Source organism: Ambystoma mexicanum, chromosome 2p (assembly GCF_040938575.1).
Source record: "Ambystoma mexicanum isolate Mex_15411 chromosome 2p, UKY_AmexF1_1, whole genome shotgun sequence".
Taxonomy (NCBI): Eukaryota; Metazoa; Chordata; class Amphibia; order Caudata; family Ambystomatidae; genus Ambystoma; species Ambystoma mexicanum.
This window is the reverse complement of record NC_090923.1, coordinates 636,482,244-636,508,610: the sequence shown is the minus strand read 5'-3', so window position 1 is coordinate 636,508,610 and position 26,367 is coordinate 636,482,244. Positions and strand designations below refer to the sequence as shown.

Here is a 26,367-nt window from a genome sequence, read left to right as displayed (position 1 = left end):
CAGTGTATTCGCTGGTGGTATAATGAGGCTAGGCTAACCTTGCACTGGTTTCACTTGTGTCACAATGAAACGAGAAACTGATTATTATTATGCATTTTTTGGTGACACTGCAAGGTCTGTCTCATTAAGCAATGGATTCACCTGTGTCACAGTGAGTGGAGAAGAGGGTTGAGCTAGCTATGAGGAGTATTCAAATGGTACGTTGGGGAGATTGGTCTGATTACTCCATGGATTTAGTTGTGTTCCAGTATATTGTAAAGGGAGTTAATCAAACTATGTGTTGTGTTCCACTGAACTCCCAATGAGATTAGTCTAAATATGCAATGGATTCACTTGTACCAGGAGATCTGAAATTAAACATTACAATGCAATTCAATTGATATCACATTGCAACTAGTACAAACTCTGCAGAGAATTCAACGAGAACCACTATGAAATGAAAACTAGGCTATGTAATGTAATCAGATGGCAACTCAGAGAATTAATCCAGCCATGCATTGGTTTCAATTGTACCAGAATGAAATTAAAATAGACTGTACAATGTAATTCAATTGCTATCAGAGCGAAATTAGTGTATGCTATGAAAAGCATTGCACTTGTATCAAGGAAGAAATAAAAATTTGGTGGTGCAATGTGATTTCACTGAAAGCACAATGAAAATCTGTTTAACTGTGGTGAATTCACTTTTATTACAGTGATATAGAAAGATGAGATTCATCCAATAATGCAATATAATTCCCTGAAAATAAGACGAATCATGCAATGTAATTAACTGGTGGCAAGAGGGAACAGTCCAGCTAGGTTATTGGCCATGTCACTGAATTACTTCTATCGCAATTAGATGAATTTAGTAAGAAAAGCATCCGCAAATTAAAGCACAGTGAGCCGAAAATAACCAATCAACCAGTGTATGCAATTTCCAGCCCAATTACTTAGTCTAACTATACAATGAATTAATTTGTCATAGAAAGAGGTCCATCCAACTGAGTTGTGTTTTACCTGTATGACAATGAGTGGCACTGTAAAATAATCCAGCTAAGAGTGCTTTCCAAGTAGCACAATGAAATCAGGCTGATCATTTTGATGGATTCACAAGTATCACTTACAAGATTAATCAAACTATGCAGTGGTTTCACTTGTATCACATTGAAAGGAAACCAGTCTAACACTGTTTTCACCTGGCTGCACAAAGTTAATCTACCTATGCATTGTAAGGAGACATTTGTATCCTACAGAAAGGGAGCAATATGGTATTGTGAGAAGTCCTGTGGAGTCATCACTAAACTCAGCCTAAAGTCTCCTCCCATGTGGCCAGGGGAAAACGGTATTACCCGAATTGTTCGTTTGCAATTGTTCGAATGCACAATTGACCGAATTTAAAGGGTCACAATTGACCTTTTCACAATTGACCGCACATATATATATATATCTCGCTTTGGTAATATATAAATATATGTATATATATAGAAGGGTTTGGGGCGGGTTTGGGTTGGGTGGTGGGTTGCGGGGGGTTTCGGTCAATTGTGAAAAGGTCAATTGTAATTCGAGCAATAGCCAAACAAACAATTCGTATACATCCGGGAAAACAGCCGCTACCTGATGCTAACCCAGGGGGTGGTAACATGAGGGAGGATAACATGAGAAGAGACAGCTGTAAAGCGGAAGTGGTGACTCCGCTAGGAGAGACATAGTATTCATCCTCTTCTGAGGATGAAAGTCCCATAATACACAAATACCTAATGGCATGCTTTCAGTGTATAATTCCCTCTCCTAGGAACTACCCAAAACACAGACTATGAAAGGTCTGACAAACAGCATCAAACTGGTACATTAGGGGTTCAGGAAGTGAATATAACAACCTCTAATTATTATGATTCCGCCTTATATTGAGGTCATGAACCCAAGGGTAAATAACCAACACCTTTTACAATATCCCATTCAATCCACAAATTTAAGAAAACTAAAAGTCAATAGAACAAAAATATTAAGGACTTCAGAACTCCTAGTGCCTGTGGTACTGAGACGAGGAACAGGGACTCAAAGTTGATAAATATTACAGATAGCATGAATCTTTATGAGCAGTCTAGTTGCTATGGTATGAAGCACTTGAGCAGAACATTTAACTGGCAGAATGAGTTTCAGGTGCAAGAAGAAGAGGAAGAAGGAGATGTAGAAGCAGTCGTAGTGCCAGAGGAGGAGGCAGAAGCAGTATCAGTGGCAGGAGCAGAGGCAGCAGCAGGTTTAAATGCGGATGAAGCTGGGCAGGCAGAGGAAGCACCAGCTGAGGCCTACATGGGAGAAGTTGCGTTGCCGTGCAGAGTGAGCGCAGCTGGAAGCGGCTTTGAAGAAAGCCACGCCGTTTGGGAGACGAGCTCCCAACACGTCGTGACCTGCTCCCGTAATGAAGCAGAGTCGGAGGTCTACCAGAGCTGTCAGAGCAAACCTGAAGGATTGCGCCGACTGCGGCAAACAGGCCGGAGTTGGCAGTCGTGCAGGCAAACAGATATGAGCCGCTGCAGCATTGCAAATAAAAGGGAGTCGCTGAGGAAGACTGGCGAGTTGGCCCGAGACTCCAGGTGACCCCGGGGTGCTCCACAAAAGACTCTTGAGTGAACCAAATCATTTTGAATACCAAAGAAATTGAATAAGGCAGACAAGGGTGCAACTTTGCCGATAAGGGATACCAATTGGTTGAATAATTGTAACCTGCATTGCCAGCAGTCAAAACAGCAAGACAGTAATACAAAGGCTACAGGAAAAGAACTCTTCTTATATGAGATGCCAATGGGGAGAAGCTTGTATCCTGCTGTGCCAACAGCCAAGAGGCTATAGAAGAGTGTTACAGTGATAACAAGGGTACAACTTCCCATTTATGAAATACCCAACAGGGTAGAGCCATAACCCATAATGTCAAGAGTCAAGAGACTTTAATTAGAAGCATTTATTGTTCAAACCTCCTCACATGGCATGCTGGTGTGGAGTATCTTGGAGCTAACATTACCACTGAACACAATTGTAGTTGTAGGAGTTTTTATCCTGGCAGGCGAGTACACCATGAAAGGGACCAGCAGTAGTTAGTCCTAACAGGTGAGTGGACCAGGAAAGAAGAATATCGTTTGAAACACTGTGGTTGTGGTAAAAAGGTGTGTTGGAACGAACTTGGTCATTATATCACCTTTCTTGATGAACTGTTGCATTGCTATGCTATCCTGACAAAAAGAGTTTCCTTTGAAGAACTGATGTGCTAATAATCTCTTGGCCTCTGTGAAGAGAACAATTTTCTTGATTTATGAACTGGTGTTTCAAGGAAGAGACATTTATATTGCCAAGCAAGAGACTCTGGAAAATAACAGTTTTGATTTGTGACCAAGCATTTGTAAAAGAGACATTTCTTACCAAGTGGAAGGAGCCAGTGAATGGAAGAGACCGTTTGTGCTACGTTCAATGGAACCTTGATATTGCACAGAACTTTATTGGAACTGAACATTGCTCAAAGTATTCCTGACTTCATCCAGGGCATGGGAGTCCAACTCTGGCCACAAGGAGTGCTTTCGAAAACCTTTGAGTTTGAATTGGTATACCATTTTGTAGAACCAAAACCAGCCAGACATTCCTTGTATTATTTTGTTGTTTGTACTAGTGTGAGGGTCAGATACTTTTGGACACTAGGTCATTTTTTTAAAAAAACTTTTATTTTCATTTTCAAAACATTCAACAGCAGTAGAACTTACCACCAACTTACCCCCTTACCCTCCCCCCTCCCTCCTCCCGCTGGAAGTTACTCTCGAAATCCTCTATACGTCCAGAATTCTTATGTTGTGCGGGCACCATTGCACCATGTAGTCCGATTGGAGGTATTCCAGTACTTCTCCCCAGTACTTTTCAAAGAGGTCATTCCTACCCTTCAGGGAGTATGAGAGTTTTTCCATCGTAATCAGTGTCCATACACTTTGCAACCAGTTGAAAATCAGAGGGGGATTCGGGTTCTTCCAGTTTTGGGCTATGGCCGCCCAAGCCGCTATCAGCAGGCCTATAAAACATCTCCAGTGTGCCCTGCTAAATTCCTTAGCTGGAGCGTCCTTAAGGCCACACAACCACACTCTCTCCCCCATAAGTGCAACCTTTGGATACATCTTCTGACGTTCTGCCTTTACATCCCCCCAGAAGACTTGCAACTTATTACAATCCCACCACACGTGCTTCCAGGTGCCCACTCCTCCATAACCCCTCCAGCACTGGTTGGACACCCGAAGATACATCACGTGCAGTCTCGCTGGGGTCAGATGCCACTGCGTCATCACCTTGACCCACATTTCCCTCATCTGCACTGAGCGAGTCAGCCTCAGAATTTCACTCCACAGCACTTCCCAGTGCTCTCTGCTTATGGGCTCCCCCCCAGGGTCTGTTCCCATTTCCCCATATATGGCCAACTGACCCTTTCATCATGTCAGACAATCAACCTGTAGAGAGTGGACACCAGTTTCCTTGTGCCTGGGTTGGTTATTGCAAAAGTATTGAAACGAGAAAGCTCCAGTGTAGCCGCCTGTTTAATCGGGGGGTATTCAGCCAATGCTTTAGTTGCTCATATTTGAATCTGTCTGCCTTTTTAATCTTCCAATTCTCCACACACTTCTCAAAGGATAGGACTTCTGTACCCTCCATCATTTCCCCTATTTCCGTGCACCCCGCTAGTTCCCTGTCTGTGTACGTACCCTTCCCCATTCCCAGGTGGAAGACCGAATTCCCAAACATGGGAGTAAAAGGGACCCGGCACCGTTGACAATATACCACACTTCGTCAGTTCGTCCCACACTCCGAGGGGGGCTTTCATTACCGCACTCACTCGCAAGTTAACATGCCTATGCCGTTTATCCTTCCACAGGAGTTCCCGCAGGGGAGTTCTTGCTACCGCCCGGTCTTGTACGGCCCACACCTTCTGCTGCACCTCCCCCAGCCACTCTCTGAGCACCCACAGCTGCGCCGCTTGATAGTGCTTATAGAAGTGCGGGAGGGCTAACCCCCCTCCTTCTACTGGGGCCGTTAACACCGCCCTCGAGATCCTCGGGGTCTTCTTCCTCCATATAAACAAAGTGGTTGCTTGAGTCAGTGCCCTAAAAAAGGAACTGGGGATCTTTGTCGGGCAGGCTTGGAAATATTATAGCAGCTTCGGTAGTATGGACATTTTAATCACAGCCACCCGCCCCAACCACGATATCACCAGTTGTTCCCACCTCTCAAGGTCCCTCTTAATCTCCCCCAGTAGCTCTGGGAAGTTCGCCCCATACATGTGTTCCACCCCCCTCGTCAGGGAGATGCCCAGATTTTATGCCGTTATCCGCACAACTTAAACCCAATGCCGCGGCTTCCCTCTTCAGCTCCCCCATGTCCCCTGCCAGTGGAAGAACCTCTGACTTGCCCCCATTTATTTTTAGACCCGCTAATGCCCTGTACTTTTCGAACTCCTTGATCACCTCCGGAAGGGTGCGGGCCGGGTCCCCAATATCAGCAACATGTCATCAGCATAAGCAACCACTTTATGCTTCCTCCCCTTCCATCACTATCCCCTCTATCACACTTGACTCCCGTATTCTAGTTAGCAGTGGCTCTAGAGAAATGGCGAATAATAACGGTGACAGGGGGCATCCCTGTTTGGTGCCTTGGGAGAGGTCTACCCTGTCCGTGATCTCCCCATTGACGGCTATCCTGACCGAGGGAGTATTATAACTTGCTTTGATCATCTTGAGAAAGCTGCCTCCGAAGCCCATCCGCTCTAATGTTTTAAATAGCATTGACCATTCCACCCGGTCGAATGCCTTTTCGGCATCGACCGCCAAGAGAGATGCGGGGATGCCCTGTATGCCCACTTTCTCCACCAAGTGTGCCACGTGCCTCAAGCTGTCATGTGCCTGCCTGCCCGGAATGAAACCCGACTGATCCTCATGGATCAATTCAGGAAGCAACAGAGACAGTCTAATGGCAAGAATTTTAGTATAGATTTTGGCGTCCTGATTTATCAGGGCAATTGGGCGATACGAGCTGGCGGGGGTCGGGTCCTTCCCTGCTTTATGAAAAACAACTACCTTCACCTCATTCATGGTCGGCGAAACATTACCCTCTTCTCTAAAGGAGTTATACAATTTGGTTAAAAATGGAACCAAATCCTCTGCATACTTGTAGAAGGTTGCAGTAAAGCCCTCTGGCCCCAGGGCTTTGCCCGTCTGTAGACTCTTAATTGCTTAGCGCACCTCCTCCTCCCTTATGTCGCCGTCCAGCAAATCCCTATCCTTTTCGGATATTTGTGGCAGTGGGAGAGAGTCGAGATAGCTATCCTGATCGGCCCCGTTCGGCCCCTCGGTGGAGTACAGATATTTATAGAAGGTTCTAAACTCCTCTCCTATTTCAGTGGTAGTGGTTAGCCTTTCCCCCTGCTTATTATAAAGTGCCCTGATCATCCCCTTCTGTTGCTGTGCGCGTAGTTGTCTCGCGAGCAGTTTATCTGCTCTATTGGCTTTAGCGTAGTACCAGTGTCTGAGACGCAGAAGGCTCATTTCTGCTCTTTTCGTGCGTAGGACATCTAACTGTCCCTGCACGTGCCTCATGACCCTTCTCAAAGAAAGCGTCAGATTTATTGTACATTCCCTTTGTATGTCAGTAAAAAAAAATTCCAGCTCTCTTTCCCAAGCCTGCCTCTGCTTATCTTTAGTCGCTTTTTTAAAAAATAAATTGCCCCCTTATGACCGCCTTCAGAGTGTCCCAGACAACTCCCAACCTTACCTCACCCGTGTCATTAATGGCTAGAAACTCCTGTATCTTCCCCCTGATTTCTTCTCCAAGTAGCGGGTCCTGTAGGACCTCCTGCGGAAGCCTCCATCTCCATAGTCCCGTGTGTCTGTGTGGCACTTTCACCTCCATCATCAAGGGGGCATGGTCAGATATCGATATTGGCCCGCCTTCTATGTTCAAAATTTTCCCCAACAGTACTGTCGTCACCCATAGGTAATCTATTCATGACATTGAGTCATAAACATACGAATAGTGGGTGAAACCACTTTGTTGAGCATTGCGCTCTCTCCACACATCTACCAGTGTCAAGTGGCTCATTAACTGTCGGAGTCGTTTCGAAGGAGCCCCCAAACCCTGACCGCTACCCAAGTTCCTATCTACAGCCGGATGCCACGCCATATTTAGGTCACCCCCCAGAATGATTTCCCCTTCCGCGTATCCCTCCAGTTTCCCAACTACTTCCCTCAGAAATCCATCTTGCCCCGTGTTTGGCGCATATATAGTTGCTAGCGTACAGCGAAGTCCGACACTAGGTCATTGTTTTAGTTCTAGTTTTCCAGGCAGGGCTATCCTGGTTAGGGAAAGATAGGCATTTATCTCACCCTTTTTATTTAATAAAATGGCAACTTTTGAGAAATCTATATCGTTGCGTCTGTCTCGCATTTCTGACCCATCACAATATTCTAGCCAGGCATTGAAATTAGGTTTATATAACACTAAGGTGGTTTCACCTGTAACACTGTGAATGGAGCAGTGAAATATTCTAATTATGCTGTGTAAAAAAAAAAAAAAGACGGACACAGGTTTATTTTAGCTATGTATGCAAACCAATGGATTCACTTGCATAAAAATGGATGAAGAACAGAAAGTAGTCTAGCATTGTGCGATGGATTCACACTGGTAGCACAAGGAAACAATCCAGCTATACAGCTGTTTTGCTGGTAGCACAATGAAAATAGAGTAACTATGCAATGAAGTCATCAGTATCACTACGAGATTGATCTAGCTATGCATTGGGATTAAACTGGCAGCACAATGACTCCATGGACTTGGTGCATTTACTTGTGTATGGAATGATGGAGCAATCAGAACATCTAACTGTGAAATTGAATCACTGCCAACATAGTGGGTTACATGGGTAGAATAAAGAAAGATTAGGCCGTAATATTTCCTTAACTAGTTGTTGTGACAGGGTCAAAGACCAGACCCTATCAGGAGGGGGTGGGGATCCCTCTCAACCTGAGATCGGTGGTCTACCAGAGTTTTCACCAGAGCCAGTACTGCCCCAGAGGTGGGGTGTGGTAATTGGGAGGAGCCCAATCCCTGTGCCTTGTACTTCGGCCTGCTTGCATGAAACGGGTACCACCTTTTCTTGCCCCCATGCCTGTTGTACTGAACAATGCCGAACAATCTCTTTTCTGTCATGTCAGACTTCAACAACCAGCATGCCTAGCAGTAAAAGAAGAACAACGTGCCCGAGAGAAAGTGAGGAGCTACTGTGCCTCAGAGCAACCTGATCAACAGTCTAGTAGAGCAAACACGCGCCACAACATGGACCAGCACAAGAAATATGACTCCAGCTTCATAGAGTATATGGTGCAATAGGGCTGCAGAGTGGCCATCCTATCAAGGAGGCACCTCAAACAAGCGGGAGAAACCCAACACAAACTGTAACATAGAATGTGATTACAGAGGGCAACATTGCCTGGACCCTGTGGGCGCGCATAAGAGAAGAAGACAGGGCTTAACACCTCTTATGTGTTTGCTTACCTGTAACAACTCACCTGGGGAATGGAAAGACAGTGGTTTCCCCAGGTAACCCGGTTGGGGAGAGAGCCAATGGAGGGGGAAGGAGGCACATAAAAGCGGGCACAGGAAACAGGAAGGTGTGGATTATTCGGGTGAGGTCAAGGGAGGAGAAGGAGGACCAAGATACCAACTGGAGGAAGGATGGTGTAGAGGAATTGGTTGATGGGAGAAAGTGGTACTTGCGTTTGAGTGTGCGTGCAAGGTATGTGAGGGAGTCTAACAGAGGGAGAGAATGGAGTGAATGAGGTGACTGAGGGAGTAAAAGTGAGAGAAGGTGTGGATAGAGTGTAGTAGTATAGTGATTAGTAGTGCAGAAAGGGGGTTGTAGCAGTAGTAGTTTGGAGCGGGGGTGCAGTAGTAGCAGTGTGGAGAGGGGCATGTAGTAGTAGTGTGGAGAGGGAAAGGTTAGTGGCAGAAAGTGCAGCAGAGTAGAGAAAGAACACAGGAGGGATAGAAGGGAAAAGTGAGCGAGGGAGAGACGGAGGAGAGTGGGAGGAAGAAGGGAAGGAGAGTAGACAGAAGGATATAACTTCTGAGAATAAGTGTATGTAAAGAACCAAGGGAGGAAAGAATGTCTGGAAGGCAGTGGTCTTTACGTTACACTGCATTGGGAGAAAATGTTAAGGACTGTCTAGACTTGTCCCAGAGGGAGACACTTAAAAAGGGTCTTTGCCCTTTTGCCATAACCACCAGACAGGCAGAATCTTGGACAGTAGGGGTTACCGATCTGTAGAGATGAGGGAAGGCTAGGCTAGGGAGAGTATGGCCCGCACTAAACAAAAGAGTTTGGGGAAGCCCTTAGCGAGCCGCTTTTAAATTCTACTAATACAAACCTAAGAACTGTCTTCAAGAGTTGGTGTATCCTTAAGGGCCATCTGTGACATGTGCCTTGATATGGCAGCAAGGACACACCAACTCTTGAAGACCGTCACGTATTTTAGTACTGAAGGGGCTCGTAAAGGGCTGTCCCTTTCTCGGCTTGAAATGGGCATTCCCTCCCTAACCCAGGCATCCCTCAACCCTGGGATGCCACTATGCATAATTAACCCCTACTGTCTACAAGCTGAATGGCTCCAGATGATGGCCTAAAGGAGAACGTCTGTTATATCTAAACATTCTCTAGGAACAATCCAGAGGAAGCCTGCCTAAGATGACTTAAAATAGAATTAAAGGGTGTTCTGCCTTTCAGACACAGGCCCAGAGTTGGTTTTATCCTCCATGATCTACCATTCCATTACCCAGGTCTTTCTGTCACTCTCCCAATCTTCCTACTACTCCCCTTCCTCCTAATAAATCTTCTGTCCCTCCACCCTCTGATCCTACTCACTGGTTCTCCTCTCAGTCTCCTCTCTACTCTATTTCTACTCCCCTCTCCACTCTACTGCTGCAACTACCCTCTACAACTACCCACTTCACTCTACTATCTTTGGTGAACTTGTTCAATCCCTTGTTACTCTCCACACACACACACACACACACACATTTCACGCTCACTGAAACACAAGTAACGCTCTCCCACCAAAAAATACCTCACCCCATGCGCTCTGGCAATAAATCTCCTCCATGCTCCTCTGCTCCATCCTTCCTCCACCTGGCCTCTTGGTCCTTGTGCTCCTCCCTTGACCTCACCCAAACAACCCACACCATCCTGCCTTCTTTTAACTTCCTCCATCCCTTTCCATAGTCCCTTCGCATCAGCTGGTTACCCAGGGGAGCTGCTACAAGCATCAGAATTTTTAAAAATGATCTTAACTCCTGTCATCTTTTAGTATTTTCATAATTGGGTCATAAGGTCTCTGGCAATGGCAGTTCACAACAGTCAATATCCCAATATTCATGTGAGTCCTTCTCGGCTGGTGCACAATGACAGTTTGAAGCGGGGGATACTCCGTGGTGCCCAAGCAGGTGAGTGTAATGTTCATTAGGGAGTGAGTCTTGCTGGACATTCCGTGCCCCAACTTGTACTGGCGGTGTGGCGGTTGTTCGGCCTAGCTGGGTCGTGCCATCATACTCGCTCCATTTGTATGCTGATTCTTCCACTGCAGTGGGTCAATTAGTGCCCAGCTACGTTCAGGCTGCTGTATAGTTCTTTTGGCTTCCCATTCGCTCATGTTTCTTCCCCTCTCTGGTGGTCCACTGGCTGCTCCATTGTAATGGCTGCTGGCATTGAGCATTGTGTGAAACACAAAGAAGGACACTGGCCAAAATGGTGCAGTGCAGGCATGGGTTGATAAGATGATGGTATTTCATGCAAACAAATAGTTATAGGGGCAAGGGATAGTGACTGGCTCTGGCATATACCCTGGTAGGCAGTCCCTACCCTCATCTGACAGGGACAGATATTTGGCGGGGTTCCAGGCAGACAGGTGCTGGGGCAGGGGATGCCCTGGATGTTTCCCATTAGTGTAAGGTGTTGCAGGTTGGAACACCGATTAGGGCCCACATGGAAGGGTAAGAGGTGGGCAAAATGGGCTGCGGATTGCGCTTGAAAAACAAAAAATCATCAGAAGGAAAAATGGTAGGTAGAAACTGACAGCAGCAGCAGGACAGGGCAGCACTCTGATGTCCAGCAGAGTCCAGGCACGTTCACACAGGCAATTGGTAATAGCTTTTAAAGTCTGCTGCAATAAATGCACATATACTCACTTCAAGAAACTGCTTATCTTCCCCTTTGTTGTTCTTGGTCTCCCGGATGACCGCTTTTAGAGCACCAGAGGGAGATTCCATGCTTAGTAACCTGCAGTTTAAAGACAGGATAAAAATGCACCTTGAGGAAATTGACTTAAGAAAAATTGTTGCTCTTAGAAGGTTACTGCCATTGCCATGCAACCTTTCAAAAACATATGCAGTGCTTAAAAGGTTAAAAATATCTTTATAGTATTTGTTATTTAATTAAAAGGATTTGCAGGTGCGAACATGCATCAGGATGCATTGGAAGCTATACAATTAAAATACATAAATATTTTAAAAGACATTAAAGACTATACATACGTAAGCAAAGAGACGTTTAATATAACAAAATGTAAAAATAAAATGTAAACAGTGGGGAGTGTGAGATTCCTGAATGTGTCTCACCCGCTAGTCCTCAGGGATCTGTCATCCAGGTGGCCAGGACATGGCCATCGCTATTGGATCCAGTTCCTGGGGGTGGACCAGTGCGGGAGGATCACCTGGATGAGAGGTTTTCGTGAAGGGGAAGTGGGACACAAAAGGGTGAGCCGTGGTATCCCCTTCCCTGTAACACCTTTTCCCCATTCTACCAGGCAGGATACCTAGAAGTTCACCCCCATCCCCTTTCTCACAAACACTTTCTCACGGATAGTTTATTGTGAGCGACAACGGACTAACACCAGAGCTGTATACCTGACATGTCCCAACAGACTGGTCAGGCAAGGCCAGGCAATTACTAATCATTACACACACCTGACTCCCAACACACTTCCCCACACAGATAAAAGGCTGAGCACGAAAGCACACTCTGAGTGACGAAAAGCACACGAGAAAGCAGCAGTTCCTGGATGGCGATTTAACACAAGGAGAAAGGCGGCAAAACCAGAGAGGGTTGCAAGAAGGGAAGTGCCCTTGACCTCTAGAAACCATTACTTTCACAAGCCTTGGAAAGTGAGAAGCCTAAGACTGGGAACTGATGCTGATTTATCCGACACTGTCTATCAAAGGTATCCCGGGCGCTCCTGTGTTGATAACCCAAGCTGGGAGAACCGATCGCTGCTGTGGTACTGTCCTTGGCTCCTGCAAGACAGCAGCGCCAGTAAAAACAGCACAGCCGGTGAGTCAGAGAAGCCAATACGAAATCAGCTTGTGTTTGAACCACGGTTGCAAGCGGCAACATTGTATGAAGAATCCACAGGACAGTGTTTGACACGCATGTGATGAGAGGCGCAAACAAGTGAATGTACTTTGAAAAAGCCAAATAAGATACTGGGTACAGAGTGGCCAGGCGCCACGTGGGTGCTCATTCAAAGGTATCTGAAAGGTATCTAACTGAATAGCAATTGCATTGTAAAAAAGGAACTTTGTATAGAAGTGGTCCAGTGACGGGTTGAGCTAAACCCTGTGTTTGTTTATTTTATTTATATAGTGTGCCTGACCTAAGGGTATCTGGGTACATTCGAAAGTCTTCGATAAGTATAAAGTGAACTGCAATTGGTCCAAGCCCGGCTGAGGGAGACTAATTGAATCAGAAGAAGGGATCTGAACCCAGCTGAGGGGATCCAGGGTGAACCGTGAGTCTTCCGAGGGTGATCCAGGGAGAAACACCCAAATCATAATTATAAGAACAAAAGAACGTTCTATATTTGTTTTGTACATCAGGCCCTCCGAATCAAGAAACTTTGATGGGAAAAGGGACTTGAGCACAGAAGGAACAAGTTACTTACCTGTAACTGTTGTTCTCCAGCATGGGTCTGGCATGGATTCACATGCTCATGAATATTCCCCGTCGTCAGGCTGGGAATCCTCGGTAAAGAAAAAATCAGTATCAGTTTCGTTTCTGATCTGTCTTTCGTAGTAGTAACCAATCACTGATCTCTGCGTCATACTGACCACAGCCAATGACTGCCATCTCCCTAAGCCCCGCCTCTGGCAGCCATCTTCAGATTTTTACCGCATGTTCAAGTGTTGGGAGTCCTCGTGCTCAGCTCTCGAGCTTTTACTGCGTGTTTCGCGCTTTTTCAGGTGAATTTTCAAATTTTTTCGGTTAATCGAGCCTCAAGCTCCACCGTTTCTACTCCCGTTAACGGGTACCCGTTGCAGGATTTTCCTACGCCCCTCAAGGGTGAAGATTTCGTCAAATCAACCTCTTGGAGGATTCCAGAAGATTCGCGGCCTACTTCGAGATGGCCCAGGACGCGAGTTTGTCACCCGGACCCAAGCTGTTTCGCAGCTGCCCTGGATGCGGGCTGCAGAATGTGTTTAAGGAGGACGAACATTCGCGATGCCTCTACTGTCTTCATGGGGACAAGACTCATGTAGAGAAGGACTGCCAGTTCTGCAAGAACTTGTTGGAGCGGACCATGAGGGACCGTCGATCTCGTCTCACCAGCTGGTTGGAGAAGGGCTCAACGGGTGAGAAGAAGAAGAAAGGGTCCGAGCGGGCTTCTAAGTCCTGTGCGGGCGCCCCGGCGATGGGGGCCCAACACCAGGCCAAGCACCGCAAGTCCGCTGGCTCCGTGAGCGCCGAAAGGTCGGGCTCTTCGGTCGCCAGGCAGGGCGCACCTTCCCCGGCACCGTCAACCACGAGCCAGCGCTCCGGTGAAGAGGAAGTCCGAGACCCCGGGTAAGCTTCGGGAGAAGCCCCATCTGATCTCGGGAGAGGGGGGAGCAAGGCGTCGCCCCTCCCCCTAAGGAGACAGCCCAGGATGCACCTAAGGTGGTGAAGGCCCCTACCCAGCAGGCAAAGGCCTCTATCGAGGCGATCGCGGCGACTCTGGCCAAGCCGGCAGAGACCCCGCCAGCGGAGACTGCCTCCGGGACTAGAGTTTCCCTGCCGCCAAGGAGGGAATCCTCTTTTCAGCCCATCGTCATGGCCGCCATGATGGAACAAGGGGGGGGGGGGGGCACGGTAGCCTCCTCGAGCTCGGAGTCAGCCTCGGAGGAGGAACTGACCAAGGTCACGAGAAATCTCGAAGTACAATTCGAGAAGTTTCGGTCCCGCAAGGAAGATCCTCGGGAGATAACCCAGGAAGACGACGATGGCGAGGAAGAGCAGCCTTCCCTTCCGGCGCAGCCGGAACCTAGGCCTCAGGATAGCTCGGCGGCCATTTTGTCTGCAATCCAGTCCTTATGCTCTGAGATAAGGACGACATTACCACGGCCCAGGGCGGAGGACCCGCAACCTGGCCCGTCGGGAAGTCCTCAGAACAAACGACGGAGGACCCAACCCTCTCCTCCGCTCGCCCCTGTAAGGCCTGCAGTTCTCTCCTGATCCTCCTACGAGTCGGGATATGACAGTGCGGTAGGCTCGACGACGGGTTCTGAGGGCGACGACGACGAAGCGGGTCTCCCGTCTCCCGTCGCACGGGAATCTCCACCCGACGAGATTGGCTCATTCCACGCCATGATCGCCAGGGCGTCCGAATTGTTCCAGCTCTGCCCGGAGGAGCAGAAAAAGGAAGGGTTTCCTCTATCAGCGCCGGGAGGCCAAGAGGAAGACTGTCATCGCGGTGCCTCTAATCGATGACATCTGGGAGGAGGGCCTGTCGGTACTCAAGAACCCCTCCACAGCACCAGCCAAACGGGACCGGTACGAGAAGAAGTACTGGGTCCCCGAGACCGCTCCCCTGTGCCTCAGGTCCCAGCCAACTCCAGACTCGGTCGTCTCGGCGGCGGCGAAGAAGAAAGCGGCGGCGTCAGGAGCCTCAACGTCTAATTCCCCTCCAGACGGCGAGGGAAAGAAGTTGGACGCCATGGGGCGACGGGTCATTTCGTCGGCGGCGGCGACGATCAAAGCGGCCAACGCCCTGGCGATCGTGGCCCGTTACGACAGGGAGCTCTGGTTTAAGCTGGCCCCCATATTGGACTTCCTACCGACGACAAGAGGTCCGAGGCCCTGGAAATACTTCAAGAAGGCGAGGTGGCGTCGGACCACGCCATAACGGTGGCAACCGATATTGCCGATACTGGGTTCCGCCAGCTGGGCAACGGAGTTTGCCTACGACAACGGGGTTGGCTCCAGGCGACCGACTTCCGTCAGGACGTCCAGACCAGGGTGTTGGACATGCCGTTCGACGGCAGCAACTTGTTCGGGAAGGCGGTGGACGAATCCCTCCAAGCCATAAAGACGGACACGGAGATGGCCCGCGCCCTAGGAGCCCTTCAGCAACGACGGCCCTTTCGGAGCTCCGGAGGCAGACAGGGGGCCTCCCAGGGATCCAGCGGTGGCTCGTCATCCTACCTCCAGGCGGCACGCTCCTCGTCTCAGGAGGCCTACAGGGGTCGCGGCAAGCAGGGAGCGCCTCGCCGCCGTCGGCAAGGTGGCCAGGGCGGCAAGGCCACCACCTCCAAGCAGGACTGAACCGGCCGTGGCCTTGGGCCCCCACCGAAGCACCCAGGTGGGAGGCCGGCTGACGAAGTTCGTCGGCGTGTGGAAGTCCATCTCCATCGATCGTTGGGTGCTGGATACCCTGGCAAGAGGACACTCTATTGAATTCCTGAAGAAGTGCCCTCACATTCCACCTGTGGCCAGGAAGGAAAATCACGTCTCGCAACTGCTGTTGGAAGTACAGGCGATGCTCAGGAAAGGCACCAGCGAGCCCGTCCTGAAGAGGCTCCGGGGTGTACTCAGATACGAAAGACAGATCAGAAACGAAACTGATACTGATTTTTTCTTTACCGAGGATTCCCAGTCTGACGACGGGGAATATTCATGAGCATGTGAATCCATGCCAGACCCCATGGTGGAGAAGGCTCTGATGCTGGAATTGGAACTATATTCGCGTGTCAAGAAAGCCAGAGTGGGTGCTTGGCTCGAGTGAACCGCTTTGCCCCGTGCTGAAAACATGGGGAAGGGAGGCCAACGGCCCGAACATCCTGACTTATCATTTTGTGAACAGTCTTTCTTTTTCATGAACATTCCCACACACTATTTGTAATTTAGCGGTAAGGATTGGCAATAGATGTTTTAGTATAGGCCCTTTTATTTTGAAAAGACTTTACTAGGACTGCTTTCTTTATTATTTGATGGTCGTAGCTTGCTCCCATCTTAGATTTAAGTTTAGATAGGCGTTTATCACACCCCTTTGAAAGTTATTATAAAATATATGAACAGAAAGAGATCAGAAATTTGGCAAAGAGATACGGGTAGCTTGTTCCTGCAAGAAACAGCACCCCACGAAAAAGAGTTGGAGATGGTTGAAGACTTACAAAATGTAGGCACCTCCAACTGAAAAAGCTACACAAGCATATCAGTCCCATAATACTCAGACTTTGGAGACCAGATAAGCAAGTAAAGCTCCCAGTATAAATCACACCGTTCGCAACAGATATTTTAAATTAAACCCTGGCATCCACAGGGATCCAATGGAGCTAGAGGTGTTTAAATATTCTAGTTCCTGCGACCAGGCTTAGAACCAGGAAATGTTAGTGCACATCACTATTCAGATGACAAGTATTCAAAAATATATCAGTGGAATTATGTAATCCTTAAGGTGCAGGGGAGGAACTATGGTCCTGGCACCGAACCACCACAAACTACAAAAAGGAGAAGACCACCCAAAAGTCGAGTCCTCCGGTCCTCTGCACACCTTCAAATACTGTATAAAACAGCCAAAATTCAACTATAACATTAGTCACATATTATAGCAAAAACCAGAGAAGCACATATTGAATTTATTATAGCAAAAAATGGAATTTTAATAACAATCAAGATAGAACAATACAATGTGTAAGTCTGCTTATTTGGCTGACGCGTTACGAGGTGTAGACCCCTTCTTCTTGATCCCTACGGACTGCAAAGAAAATATCATATGCAAGGACGTGTCAATCACATTCATTCAAAAGTGTCATACTGTCAACAAAACGAATCAATTTCAATGAAAAGCCTTATATAGGCCTTTATGAATACATTATCTCATTAGACACGCTTAGGACATTTAGTCATGGAGCCAGCTGGGTGTGACCCTATAGGTTTGTAGAAAAAAACGTTCACCAACACAGCTAATTGAGATGGTCTAGGTAGGTCCCTGTGGATATAGTGACAACGCTACTTGTTCCCATTCACCCTGTGTATTAAGATAATGCAAAACTGAGATGCTCACCAATGTTTCTTTTATGTTAAGCATAGAGTTAGTGGGCAAATTATGCCACCAGGCAGTTCCTTACTTCAGACGTGCATCAATATTCCCATGTTCATCATCGGAATCAGAAAGCACCCATGGGGCTTCTTCATCAACATTCTCGGGTAGATTGCTAAAAATGGACGTAACCTATATGTAGAAAACACCTAATGATTATCTGCAGGTTATACGGTGTCCAGCAATTGCATCTAATTTAGCAATATTCACGTCTTGTGGTATACTCGCAGACTGGAAAGAGTTCAATCACAATAGAAACAAATTAAAAATAAAGATGGTGGAGACCACCAGGGGGCGCAGACGAGATGGCAGCCTAAATCATCGTCTCCCTCTCCGGCCGTGAAACAGGCCCAACATTATGCAAGGAAAACTGTACCTTTTGCAAGATTAAGCTACTACGGAGCATTGGGAACCTTTGCAGCTCCGGAGGACGAAGTTTTCACCGACAACCGCAGAGCGAGGACAATAAAATCCTCGTTACAACAACGCTTCCCCCCCCTCCCGGCCGGGCCGCCGGGACAAAGAAAATGGCAGCCGTGTGTGGAGCCCAGAGCAAGTGAGGTCGGTGGGCTTCACGGAAATCAGATTACCAGCAAAGGCCCCGCAGGACCAGCAATCAGAGCAGCCCCACACCATATCCTGTGGGAGAGATGCAGCGGAAAGTACCAGCCGAGACCCGCTGTTGACGGCAGCCCAGTGCCCCTACCTCCGCCGTCCGCTAGCAGCAAGAGGCGAGTGCCGTAGCCAGCATCCTAAGGCGGAGGTAAGCGGGCGGGGAGTATTTTGCAGTTCCCCAGTCCTCCGGGGTGCCCAGCAGAGCGTGCAACAAACCAGACCCCGGAGTCTTTGAGGCCGCAGTGGAGGGGGTGCCTCACCCTACCAGGCAACTCCAATCGCGGGAGATCCGCATTATAGCAGGGACACAACGGTATCGCTGCAGCTATAGCTCGGCTCCATTAACCACCCCTTGGGGTCCCGAGGTTGAGGGAGAGACCTTGGGGAGTCATTTTGCCGGAAAACACTGCATCGGGTCAACAGAGCCCTCACAAGTGCACGCAATTGTACAAAATAAAGACAGTTTGGGTGGGAAATAAAGTGCAGGAGCGCAGGAGGAGAAGAGCAAGCGAGGGCCATTCAATCCAGCCCACATTTCTATCATAAAGTCAGGAGCCCGAAATCCAAGCAGGCCCCTCTAAAAGCGCAGCCCAACCCACAGCATCGGCCCCAACCAAGGGAGTAATAGCCCAAGGACAGAGGGAAATACACAAACAGACTCAGACTGCTCCTTCTCCCTTTCAGCGTCAATACATCCTGAAAAGGGCCCTGTAACATGCCACGTCCAAGCTGCTACATCAGCACCTTTCTTGAAGCCTCTGAGTTCCAGCACACAGGCAGGGAGGGCCTGTGCAAGCCTAACCATATTGGCACTCGGGGTGCCCTCCCCAGAGAGCGAACACACTCCGATGAGACACACTGGGGGCCTCCCCCGGGGCAGTGAGTTGAAAAGGGGGTGAAGACTTCAAGTGTCGCCCTCACACCAAAAGGGATCAAGTGGGAGGCTGCACCAGGAAATAAGACAAAGCCTTGCCCAAACGGAAATACACCTGTGAAAGGCAGACGTGTCCTCAACATTCTTCTCGGAGGGAAGGTCTGTTAGCCGTACACTTAGAGAGCCCCCCGAGCCAAGCACCCTTGACTCTCGTTGCAGTGACAACGCACTCCCAGCCCAACAGGAGAGGAATCCTGCAGGTAACTCCTTCTTTGCATAAGCACTAATAGATTTTATTAATGCCCAGAGAGGGGCTCCACTAGTGTGGCCCTTCTATTCTTAGGGCGTCTCATTTCACCCAGAGGAGATCGCGCCCAAATGCATCTCAGGGGAGGGGAAGGGACACTCAGCCTCAAAATCCGACGGAACCTACTCACTGCTCTAAGCTACATGTATGCACAGCCCTAATCCAACACATTAAAGGGATACTAGACATGGAGAGGGCGAACCCTTGGCGACTGAAGATAAGGCCAGGTCTGATAGCATAGTCCTTGGGTCCCTAAATGTAAAAGGCCTCATCTCTCCACAAAAGAGATCCATGTTGGTACGACAATTCGCGCAATCCAAGTCAGACATATTGTTTGTACAAAAGACAAAATACAACCGGGGGGGGGACGCAAGATTATTGGGAAAGGGATAGGTGACACAGTGTGGGCCCCCGGTTCCCAAAAAAAAAGCAGTGTTGGAATACTGCTCAGAAAGTCCCTGGGGCCGCAGATCGCTCAAATATACAGGAATGCCCATGGTAGATACGTAATGCTAAACGGGCGGTTAAGAACACGTACCATCACACTATCCTACGGGTACGCTCCCAACCAAGGGCAGTACACTTTTTTTGAGCCATTGTTCAACCTTTTAGAGGGCTGAAAGGAGGGCACGTTAATTTGTGGGGGTGATTTCAACGTAGTGGCTGATCGTGACTTGGACTGGCATCCGGTAAGGCGGGATACCCACCCACCAAACACTCTGCAAGGGAACAGATTCCTAAGCCAGTTAAGAGAACATCACTTAATAGACACATGGCGCACAATACACCCGAAAGGGAAAGTCTTCACTTTTTTCTCTCCCCTCCCCCCACCAAACCTTCTCACGGATAGACTACCTCCTACTGGGGGCTGAAAGCGAATGTGAGGTATGTGGCTCTGAGATAGAAGTAGTGGCCTGGACAGATCACAACCTTTGTACATTGGAACTAGACTTGGGGCCTTTACCTAAAACAGATAGAAGATGGGTTTGTAATGACCTTTTGAGCCGAGACCCAGTGTTCAAGTAAACGCACTCCAAAGCCATCACAAATTACTTTGAGACAAATGACGTAGGAGGGATGCCCTTGAACACGGTGTGGGAAGCTGGAAAGGCCACCATAAAAGGTATCTTGATGGCTGAGGGAGCAGCCAAAAAAAAGACTTAGGCAGTTTAGGGAAAGGGAACTAAGGGCGGACATCTCCCGCCTTGACCGGAACCACCCCGATCACGAGGAAGACACAATGAGTCAAATTAAGGGATTACGGGCAGAGTTAAAAGATATATGGAAAGGTAAGGCCTTAATGCAATTAAAATACCTTAAGCAGAAGTGTTTTGAGAAAGGGGATAAGGCTCACACAATGCTGGCAAACCGACTGCGTAAGCAAAGAGCAGACAGAGCTGTATATAAAATTAATGATGAACATGACACCCCCATTACCTCCCCACAAGATATTGTAAACCGCTTCTCAGGATATTACTCAGAGCTATACTCAGCAGAGGGCGAAAGCACCTGCTAAGAATTTGAGAAAAAGCTGGCCGCCCTCCCATGGCTGCGCATTAGCTATGAGCATCTGGACATGTTGAATGCCCCCATTACCACCCTAGAAGTAAAGAGCACTATTTCCAACCTTAAGGCGGGCTCTGCATCAGGGGAAGACAGCTACACACCAGCCTTTTACAAGTCAAATTGCAACTCCCTCTCCCCCTTCCTAACCAAACTCTTCAACTCGATCCTGGAATCAGGGCAGGCCCCTAGATCATTTACCAAATCCATAATTATTGTGATCCTGAAGGAAGGTAAGGACCCTCTGAAATGCGCATCATACCGCCCATCTCCCTCATCAACGTGGATGCGAAGATTATTTCCCGCATCCTCGCCGCCCGCCTATCAATAGTCCTCCCACAACAGGTCCACACCGATCAAGTGGGGTACGTGAAAGGAAGGTAAGGAGCCGATAACATAAGGAAAACCGTAGACCTTATGGCTACTCTACGAGAAGCCAGTGACAGCCCCATCCCTCCTATCAATAGACGCTGAAAAGGCATTTGACCGCATGGAGTGGCCTTTTTTTACGAGCGGTACTGAAATGGTCAGGGCTGGGAATGACATGGATTCAGATAGCGAAGGCATTGTACCATAGGGCCCGGGCTAAGGTTTCCATCAATGGCACCTCATCAGAACCCTTCACACTAACACGGGTACGAGACAAGGCTGCCCGCTTTCCCCTCTAATATACGCTCTAGTCATTGAACCCTTCGCACAAGCAATTTGGTCCAACCCCCCAGTTCATGGCATCCCCAGAGGAGGCAAGGAATACAAATTAGCCATGTTCGCTGATGACATTTTGCTCTACCTCAGCGAACCACTAGAATCCATTCCTGCCCTATTCCAGGAAATTATGCGCTACAGTGCCCTCTCAGGGTTCCAAGCAAATCTCCAAAAGACCATTGCAGTCCCGCTAAAACTAAACTTAGAACCACTGAGACAGCTACAGGCAGATTGGGGTTTCCGGATACAACCACGTTTGGTTAAATACTTGAGAGTGAACAGCACAGTCGCCCTGTCAGACCTTATCGAAGCAAATTATACCCCCTTATGGGCTACTATTCAAGAAGACGTAAACAGATGGTCCAAGCTGCCCATGTCTTGGACAGCTCGCTTCACCTCTATAAAAATGTATATATTGCCCCGTTTTTTGTTCCTGTTCCAATCTCTCCCAATTATTATTCCCAGACAATTCCTGACGGAAGTAAAACACACCTTGCTAAGGTATTTATGGGCCGGAAAAAAGCCAAGAACACCATATTCCACTCTCATCTAGCCTAAGGATCAGGGAGGTATGGGATACCCTGACTTAGAGGAATACTACAGAGCGTCCCAGCCTCGAGTGTTACCAGACCACTTGTGGGAAAACCCCGAAAAGCAATGGGTAGCGATAGAGAATGACAACTTCTCACCAGTTAGACTAGTGGAATGGTTGTGGGTCCCCTCATCTGTAATGACAAGACGAATAAAAGAGCACCCCGTCTTGAAGGTTCTATGGTCACTGTGGCACCCATCGAGAGCCATGTGGGGTGTCACAACATGGCCCTCCCCCCTCAGTTGCATCTGGTCCCCTCCCATGCAGGATCTCATACACAATGTCCACACTTACCAGTCCTGGTATGAAACAGGGCTTATAAGAGCGGGCAGATGTGGAGGAAAGGATCTTTCATATCCCTAGGGGACTTCAAGGAAGCCCTGCAAAGCTCTGAGGTTTCTCCCTTGCAACTTCTCAAACTGAGAAGCGTCCTGCACGACGGCCGTTGGGGTGATTCGTTGAAGCGCACGCTTACCCCATTTGAGCAAATACTGAGTGCTCCCCAGATAACGAAGGGTCTTATTGCGGGGATGAACATGTCCTTGCTCACTAGGGGTCACCTTAAAGGCCCATCATCTGAAATCAGGTGGGAAATGGAACTGGGACTAGAAAACAAACCGGAGGTCTGGAAGGCAATACACAGAGCGTTTTGGACATCAAACACTGTGCAATATAAAATGCATAATGCGGGCCTGCTGGTCAGATGGCACTACATCCACTTTAGATTGTCAAAAATGTTCCCAAGAGTGTCCCTCGATTGCTGGAGAGGAGTGATTATTGGCACCAATGGTGGCAATGCCGAGAGGCCCAAACATACTCGAAGGAGGTTCTGGGGTGGATCCAGGCCATAGATGGTATTACCAGGGTACGAACGCCTGTGCTGATCTTGTTTGGAGTCGAGGCCAATGATGAGGACTCTTATGAATCACTGACATACTTGCCCCGAAACCTGCTTCTAGCTGCGAGAGTGTGTCTCACTGTGAAATGGAAGTCAGCCTCCCTTCCCACAAAAAGGGAATGGCTGATCAAAGCACATGCCATTTATGAAATGGACAGTCTAATGGCAGCAATCCAGGAATCTCGCAAGAATATAGACATGATACGGCTGCCTTTTCTTGAATTTTACAAAGCATACTAGGACTCTGTAAGACCTGTTGCACATTAGGTATAAAGTTTAATAGCGTCCTTTCCGTTAAAGGACTTTCTCTCCAATGTCCAAAACATGTTACGCGCCTCTCATGTAACAAGTTCAACTTATTTTTTTTTATTTTATTTTTTTATTTGAAAGAAACTACAGTTTAAACACAAGGCAAAAACTTTTGTTTCAAAAAGAAAGACAGAAAAAAAAATTCCTTACATCATCTAATAATAATGATAACATCCAAAATATCCAAGAGACAAGTGCTAGGACAATACAGAAAAGAGACAAGAAGAAAGAAAAAAGAAAAAGCAAAGTTCTCAGCATTTGCTTTCAAGTATCCCAACATAATGATACGCATCCCATTCTGTTCTAACATGTCGCAATCTTTCAATCGAGAACAAATTAGAAGTTGATTAGACATCTACTTTTAAGATCATGTCCATATAGTTTACAGTTGCATATACAAGTTTTATATTTTTCCCTGAGATGCATCTGGCCCACCACCCATTCATGTCGTCATCTAATGGAGCAAACTTTCCAAGATGTAGTGATCGTTGGATTACAGTCTGTTCACACTCGATTAGCAAGTGTTTTGAAGTTTCAATAGCCATTCCACAAAACCGACAGAGATTATCTTTTATTGACTTGTCCTTTCTTTTCCAGAGCATTTCCTTTGTTTTCAAGTTGTTTGTCCTGAGCCTCAGAAATTGATCTCGATGGTGACGAGAAGGACATTGGATCACATATCGTGGGTATATATTTAGTTTTTTGTAGTCATATCCCAAGAATTTAATTGAGTTCATCTTGTTTCGAGATTCTTGATTTATGATCCATGCCCAATCTTCAAATCTCTTATTTTGCATGTTGCGGGCGATTTAGTAGCTCTTGATTATTAATATCAGCTGCCTTCAAGAATGACATTAATCGGTGGAACCAAAGACTGAGTAGGTTTTTGCTGTTTGGATCGTACTCGTTTCCAAATATTTGATATGCTGGCGACGGAAACTCTAGAGACATCTTTCGCATTGCTGCGATAGAGTTCCATATTACTCTTGTATGTAACGAGTTTGACAGTTCATGTCTCAGTACCATCATAGATGTCGATTGTGGCAGTCTCAACACATATCGCCAGAACCGCCCTTCCAACGAATGCCAGATTTGCTCATTGACATTCCACCCCGCCTCAGCACCAAAGCTTATGATTGGCATAACTTTTTGTAGGTAAAATTTGAGGACGGGTTCCAATGAAAACTTTCCGTATTTTCTATCGATTTCTGCTCCTTGTAAGGCAAGCATCTGCATTTTATTTTTCAATTCTTTCACCCAATGGTATTCGCAAACCGAGTTGTTAAATTGGATTCCCAAATATCTGATGGAGTCTACAGAGGCGATAAATTCTCCAGCAACCGTCCACCTAAATGATTTGTCTTTCTTATTTTTTACATTCCCAATTGACCCAATTTTTGTTTTTGCTGTATTAATCGTTAGCTCATTGCTAACCATTTACTCGTGTGGGGATGCAAGTAATCGCTGTAGTCCTATTTGAGTTCTGTCCACCAATACGAGATCATCTGCATATATAATGCATCTGATTGGGATCCGATTAACCATTGGTGGAAAAAAATGAACTGTGCAAGGTGGTTCGGCAGGTCGGCTAGGAAGAGCTTGAAGAGCTCAGCAGCAAGAGGGCACCCTTGTTTGACTCCCTTTTGCGTTGCAATCGTATTTGATAGATCCCCACCAATATTTAATCTTACTTTCATAGAGGTTTGAGTATGAAGTGCTATAATTGGTTCAAGGAGTTTTGCCGGACATTGCCATTTTGCCAATTTTGCCCAAAGTAAACCGATATTTACACTGTCAAAAGCCTGTTTCATATCTACAAAGGCAAGATGAATTTTGCCATTTGCCTTCAGCGTTCCAATTTCAAGATGGTAAGGATTAGCAGATTAACATCTACCCTGACACCTTTCGTGAATCCAGTTTGGCAGATGTCTATAATCTGGGAGTCCTCAGCCCATTTTGCAAGTTGTTTGCGTAGGTTCGATCCGAAAATGTTTCCGATCATATCAAGGAGGGCAATTGATCGTTTTGGTTGCCCTTCTTGTGAATTGGAACCACTATTGCAGTGGTCCATGATTCGGGTAGTTTCCTTGACGCTGCAATATTTGAGTACAACTTTTCAATTAAGCGAGCCTAATCATGAGGATGTTTTTTAAGTGCCACATTTGAGATCAAATCAGGTCTGGCGGCGCGTGTGTTTTTTAGTGCTGTTATTGCTCTCACAATCTCATTGTGACATTTTGACGGCCCATTGGGTTTCCTCCACATTTCTTATATTCGTTGTCTCGAATGATGGTTTCTTAAAAAAGGTTGAAAAATGCAATACCCAAGCATCTCCTGAGATTGTGTTTGTTGGCGTAAGTGTATGTTTCGAACAGTCCTTGTTCAGGATCTGCCAAATTTCTCGTGTGTTCTTAGTAACAAGTAGGTTTAGCATTAATTCCGGCCGGTCTTGATCAATGATAATGGAGTGAGATTTTGCCCAATTTCGATATTGCACACGTCTAGCTTTAACCGCTTCTTGCACATCTTTCCTCAGCATACCTTTTTTTATTGCTCTCAGATCTCTCTGCATTTTCTTTTTTTCTTCATGCAAGGCTTTGCTGTATAGATGTTTATGTAATCGTCCATAACACATGGAAGAATTTGCATCAATGATGTAATCAGTCAACAGCGGAATGTAGTCAATTCCTGTCCAGCTGGGATATTCATAAGCTTAGTGCCAAGGTTGTGTATTTGGTTTCCGTTTACTCGAAGATGGTTCCCGCCAGCATTCACATCTATAGGCAATTTGTAGGTGGTGTCAGATGTGGTCACATCCATCATACAACCAAATTTCAAAATACAGTGATCACTATGTTTCATTTGTTGGATTTGTAGATCTATGGATTTTGATTCAATGTTTCTGTAGACCCATATATAAATCGAGAATGCTATGGGATGTTTCACAATGCCAAGTTGCTTTTGCAGGAACATCCCCTTTTGCAGAGCCATTGTACATTAAGAGGTCGCGAGTACTCATGGCGTTTTGCTATCGCGTGCCTCTTGCATCTAAACGATCTTTTGAAAAAAGCTTATAGGCCTGCAAATTTATTTTTTTTTAAC

The 26,367-nt window shown here is 47.1% G+C and overlaps 1 protein-coding gene across 2 annotated transcripts in view; it reads right to left on the bottom strand.

Moving 5' to 3' along the window:
- The window catches only part of LOC138566630 (acylamino-acid-releasing enzyme-like), a 1,701,869-nt gene that overhangs the window by 1,305,562 nt on the left and 369,940 nt on the right, over window positions 1-26,367 (bottom strand). For both annotated transcript variants that reach the window (XM_069644170.1, XM_069644171.1), the window contains exon 5: window positions 11,239-11,329. In XM_069644170.1, coding sequence (XP_069500271.1) covers window positions 11,239-11,329 — 91 coding nt within the window. The remainder of the gene's footprint in view (window positions 1-11,238; window positions 11,330-26,367) is intronic.